Here is a 4,881-nt window from a genome sequence, read left to right on the forward strand (position 1 = left end):
CAGAAAACAAATCTGAAATGTGCTGAGACACGGAGCTTGTCTAAGTCTACAACCTAGGTCTGGACATTGACGTTGTTTGGTCACTTGGGACATATAAAAGGTAGATCTGAACTAATGGCTGAAGGTAAGACCATTTGTCCGAATTAATAAAAAGAAAAAAAAACATTATTACTTTAATTACTGTAAGATGTGATACTGTTACAGAGAAAAGAGCACAAGTGACAGACTCAGAAAGATGCCAAACTTCATAAAGCTGTCAGTGACTAGTACTCTCGTATCTTTTTTGTCTCAATGATTTAATTTTTATTTCACAGAAATACAACTTAGAGAAAAGAAGCAGAAAACTCTACCTCGGTCTGATGGGTGTGGTCTGAATAACTTTGATGGTAAGTGCCTTCATTTTCTCTCTAGCCAAATCTCATTAATCAAACATATGCCTTCAACCCACTTTTTACTAAAATTAAAAACTGATAAGATAAACTTTGTTAGTATTTTTAATTTATATGAGTTTTTCCAGTTGTGAAAGAGCCACCTGTGTGTGTTCATTTATTCTTCTCTCTAGAAAGTCCACGGTAGTTAATTAGTAAATTAGTACATGTACATGGTCTCTAAGCTTCTTGGGTGTAAACATACTATGTGTTTTCTGGGGTGTTTCACTGATTATAAAAATATTCAAAATGCGATTTTAAAATAGCGCCCATTCATTTGAATTGCTTCCCACAGAAAAACTGAAATTGCATCTATGATTTATAAAAAATAAAAATGTAAAAAGTTTGTTTTCTTCAAATGTTTGCAAAAGAAAATATTTCAATTATTATTATTTTTTAACATTGGAAAGATGGAGGGACAGACAAAAACATTTACTTTAGACTAAAAAGGCAGAAAAGAAAGGATCCCATTTTTTGTAAATGCCAGTAATTCTGTGTCTGTTGTTTCTACCACAGGTCTGGATTTGTCTGGAGGTTTGAGGATAGTCTTAGTGGGAAAGACTGGATCAGGGAAGAGTGCAACAGGAAACACTATCCTTGGAAGAATTGCCTTCAAAGAGGATCCCAGCCCTGTGTCTGTGACCAAACACTGTGAGATGCATAGTGGGGAAGTGGATGGGACTTTGGTGCAGGTTATTGACACTCCGGGTCTGTTTGACACAGGCATCTCAGAGGAAGAATTAAAAGTCAGAATAGAGGAGTGTGTCAAAATGTCAGTTCCTGGCCCTCATGCTTTCCTACTGGTAATCCGGCTTGGAGTAAGGTTCACGGAAGAGGAAAGAAATGCTGTTAAGTGGATCCAAGATAACTTTGGAGACGATGCTTCCATGTACACAATCATGCTGTTTACGTGTAAAGATCAAGCTAAAGCTGACAATGCTCTGAAGGAGTGCAAGGAGCTGCGGAGACTCTCGATCACATTTGGACGCAGATATCATGCTTTCAACAACACTGACGTGGATGACCGCATACAGGTAAAAGAGCTGATCAACATGATCAAGGAAATGGTACAGGATAACGGTGGTAAGCACTACACAAATGAAATGTATGAGAAAGCCCAGAGGAAGCTGAGAGAGGAGGAGGAGCGGAGGAAGCAAGAGGAGGAACAGAAGAAAGAGGAGGAAAGGAAAATATGGGATGCAGAGAGACAGAAGCAGGAGGAAAAGAAAATCAGGAAGAAAAAGGTTCAAAGAAAGAATATACGCGTGGCCGCAGCTTCTGCTGTTGTCTTGGTGTTTGCTGGGGTGGTCATTGCAGTGGGAGCTAACACCACAGTGGCCCTGGCTCTAGGCGCCCCTGCACTTGTCCTGGGAATCTTATGCGGTTTATCTGCCATTTTCATTTGGAAAGGCATAAAATGCAAGGCTAAAGCAAACGTGCCTGTATAACAAGATGGAGGGTAGTGGCAAGGATATTGTTCGGCTACAGTTTGTGTCACTGAATAAAAAACAGAAATATTCCATATACAGTATTAGTATCCCACACATTATGGTTTGGAACTATACGTAAGTGACTTGTTTAGGTTCTGTTTCAAAACGAGTATGTGAATTTAAAGCTAATAGTAAACAAATGGTATGAAATGTACTTGTTTGTCTTTTTTATCGTTTACATCTTATATATGAATGTGAGTATCACTTCTTTTGGCTCTTTAGTAGGATTCAAAATAATTAATATTAAAACCCAAATGTAAAAAGATTTTTCACCTATAGATTATACCTTGGTAACTTATAACTGTTAAAATGCGCAGAAACTGACACACTGCTTCCTTTACTTTTTATTAGTAGCATTCTGAGCTCATTTCCCCAAAGGAAATGAGAAACAATGGTAGACGTCCATTGACCCATCACGTCTGCGGAAACAGAGCAAGTCCTCATTGTCCTGCCACTACAACAATGTCAGTGCATACCATCAGTACAAACATGACCAGCACAGATGTTAAAATGAATGGTAGTTAGTTTCTGTCAGCCACAAAAGGATCAAAGTAAGGACACTGCTACTTGTTCTGCAATTAAGAACAAAACACACTGAAGCTGAACATTATTTATTTAAAATTACAAATGAAAGGAGGCTCAGTATCAAATAACGGGTGTGTTCAGATGTGAAAAGGTTGTAAACTGAGTTGTGGTGCTTCAAATGTACAGGTTATATTTTAAATGCCAACTACACCTACAACCTGTATTACAGGTTAGATTGGTCTATTTTCATCTGTTTGACTAATACCTGCAATGGAATGAGTGTTATGTATTATTTGCTAATGAATCTTACAAGAAAACGTGTACCAAGAATCATTTCTTGTTTCAGTTTCATTTGTCATAAGTGCGGTTTGTTTATTTATTATGCGTTTTGTGTTTATTTCCATCCATTTATGCCAAGAAAACCTTATGACCTTTCATATAGCCTAAACCAGACCAAGTGTAAAATCTAATTATTTTAATGCAGTTTGAATGTGATATCATAACATGGTAATTTAGCTGTCAGCCAGTGTATGATTAGTGTTGTATATCAGCAAGACTGATGAATTTCAACATGGAGGTTTTTGCACAATCTTGGCGGTGGGGCATGAGCAAAAAAAGAACTAATGACATTCTGGTACAGAGTGGATGACTTTATTTAAAACAATGAAAGAAGGCATTAGCACAAGAAATGGCATTGATTTTAGTGGAAAATGTACTTTCAAATGCCCTTTTATAGTAAAATTAAATATAAAACTGTAAATCAGATTATACATTAAATTTAAAAACAAAAAACCCAATCCTGACAAGAATTTACAGTAAATATCTATAATGAACCGTAAGTATCAGATAACTTCAGGTACATAGTCCAGCTTGTCTATCATTACACAACAGATGATTTGAATAAGTCGCACCATTGTACAAGAAAAACAAATTTAAAAAAAAAAGAAATACTACTTAAAAAGTGCTGTAAATGTTGTAATACAATACAAAGATGAGAGAGTAGTGACAATGCAGATTAAAATATGATTAAGAGATGTTGAATCATTTTCTTTTTGCTTCACCTCTACATAACTATATGTTTTCAATAAATATTCTCTTTTTTTGATTATCTATGGAAACAAACTATTGCATGATAAAAATAAAAAAAAGCATTATGAAATAAACCGTACACCAAACCTGATGATCTTCATAAAGTTTAAAACAGCAGGTATAATATCAAGCGTGAATTTGTCCTTGTATACAAAAAGCCTCTTCTTCATAAAGAGACTTCATAAAGGTTGTGGCTTGGTAATACTTAGCTGTTCTCTGTTTTAGGTCTGATCCAGCCCCCAATGCCTTTAACAATCCCTGCTCCTACAAACATTAATAGAGGCCGAACGGATGCGACTGCTGCTTCCTCTGCCATTACAGCAGCACCAACTGCAGGTGCAGCAGCTGCTGCTCCTGCCGCTCCTGCCACAAGCAAATAATTACCTGCAGAGTTCAATGTGTCTCCACATTTGCGCCACCATTTGTTCCAATTCATCTGTTTCTGGGCCTCTTCGTATTTGCTGCCGGTGTAATGGTTCCCGTTTAATTGCACTGTCTGGTCTATCTTTTCAAACAGATCAGCTACCTGAGTGCGATTTTTCTTGCATGTGTTGTCAAATACAACATACCCAGCTTTACACTCAGCGATGAGCTCCTTCAGATCAGGACTTTGCTCTAAGTAGTTTTCAATGGATGTTTCTTTGAACTGATCACCCCTTGTGAAAAGCACTGCTGTATACTTTGAGGCTTCATCCCCAAAGTTTTCTTTGATCCATTTAACAGAACTCTTCTCTTCTTTTGTGAAGCGCACATCCAATCTGATCACTAGCAGAAACATATGGGGTCCTGGGACAGACAGCATTATGCATTTTTCTATTTCCTTTTTCAGTTCCTCTTCTTTAATTGATGTGTCAAAGATTCCAGGGGTGTCAACAACACTCACAGTTCTTTCATCAAAATGTCCAGTCACTTTCTTACACATCTTTGTTACAGAAGATGGAGATATTTCTTCGTCAAAAGCTTTGTAACCCAGGATAGTATTCCCTGTTGCACTCTTTCCTGAGCCAGTTTTCCCCAGCAGAACAATCCTTAAGTCACCGATCACTGGGGAAAAGGAGTCTGTGGGGATCGATTTTAAAAATCAAAACAACTCATGGGTTCTGTATCAGATTACATAAGCATGTTAGAAAATGCGTGCATGCACAAAAGTAAAAATACCAACCTTCAGTCGTGGTTAAACCCATCTTGCTGTAGGGAAAAAAAGGAACAGAAAAAACCCACAAAACCTGTCTGTTATTCCGTGTAATGTTTTCTTCTACAGCAGGTATGTTCATACTGAGGCGTGCCAGTCACCCTCTATCGTTCTTTGTCTCTGGCTCTCTCCAACACAGTGTTTTCCAGTGAAATGA

General features: G+C 37.5%; 2 protein-coding genes across 2 annotated transcripts; one reads left to right on the forward strand and one right to left on the reverse strand.

Moving 5' to 3' along the window:
- LOC113023234 (GTPase IMAP family member 9-like) lies at positions 1-2,776 on the forward strand. Its single transcript, XM_080302760.1, has 3 exons — positions 1-124; positions 315-386; positions 945-2,776. The coding sequence occupies exons 1-3, from the start codon at positions 115-117 to the stop codon at positions 1,874-1,876; spliced, it is 1,014 nt and encodes a 337-aa protein (XP_080158886.1). The 5' UTR covers positions 1-114; the 3' UTR covers positions 1,877-2,776.
- Positions 2,777-3,078: 302 nt separating this feature from the next.
- LOC113023235 (GTPase IMAP family member 9-like) lies at positions 3,079-4,881 on the reverse strand. The gene is made up of 2 exons (XM_026169262.2): positions 4,695-4,881; positions 3,079-4,591 (listed from the first exon to the last, which is right to left on the reverse strand). The coding sequence occupies exons 1-2, from the start codon at positions 4,804-4,806 to the stop codon at positions 3,738-3,740; spliced, it is 966 nt and encodes a 321-aa protein (XP_026025047.1). The 5' UTR covers positions 4,807-4,881; the 3' UTR covers positions 3,079-3,737.

The sequence above is a fragment of the Astatotilapia calliptera genome, chromosome 6, assembly GCF_964374335.1.
Source record: "Astatotilapia calliptera chromosome 6, fAstCal68.1, whole genome shotgun sequence".
Taxonomy (NCBI): Eukaryota; Metazoa; Chordata; class Actinopteri; order Cichliformes; family Cichlidae; genus Astatotilapia; species Astatotilapia calliptera.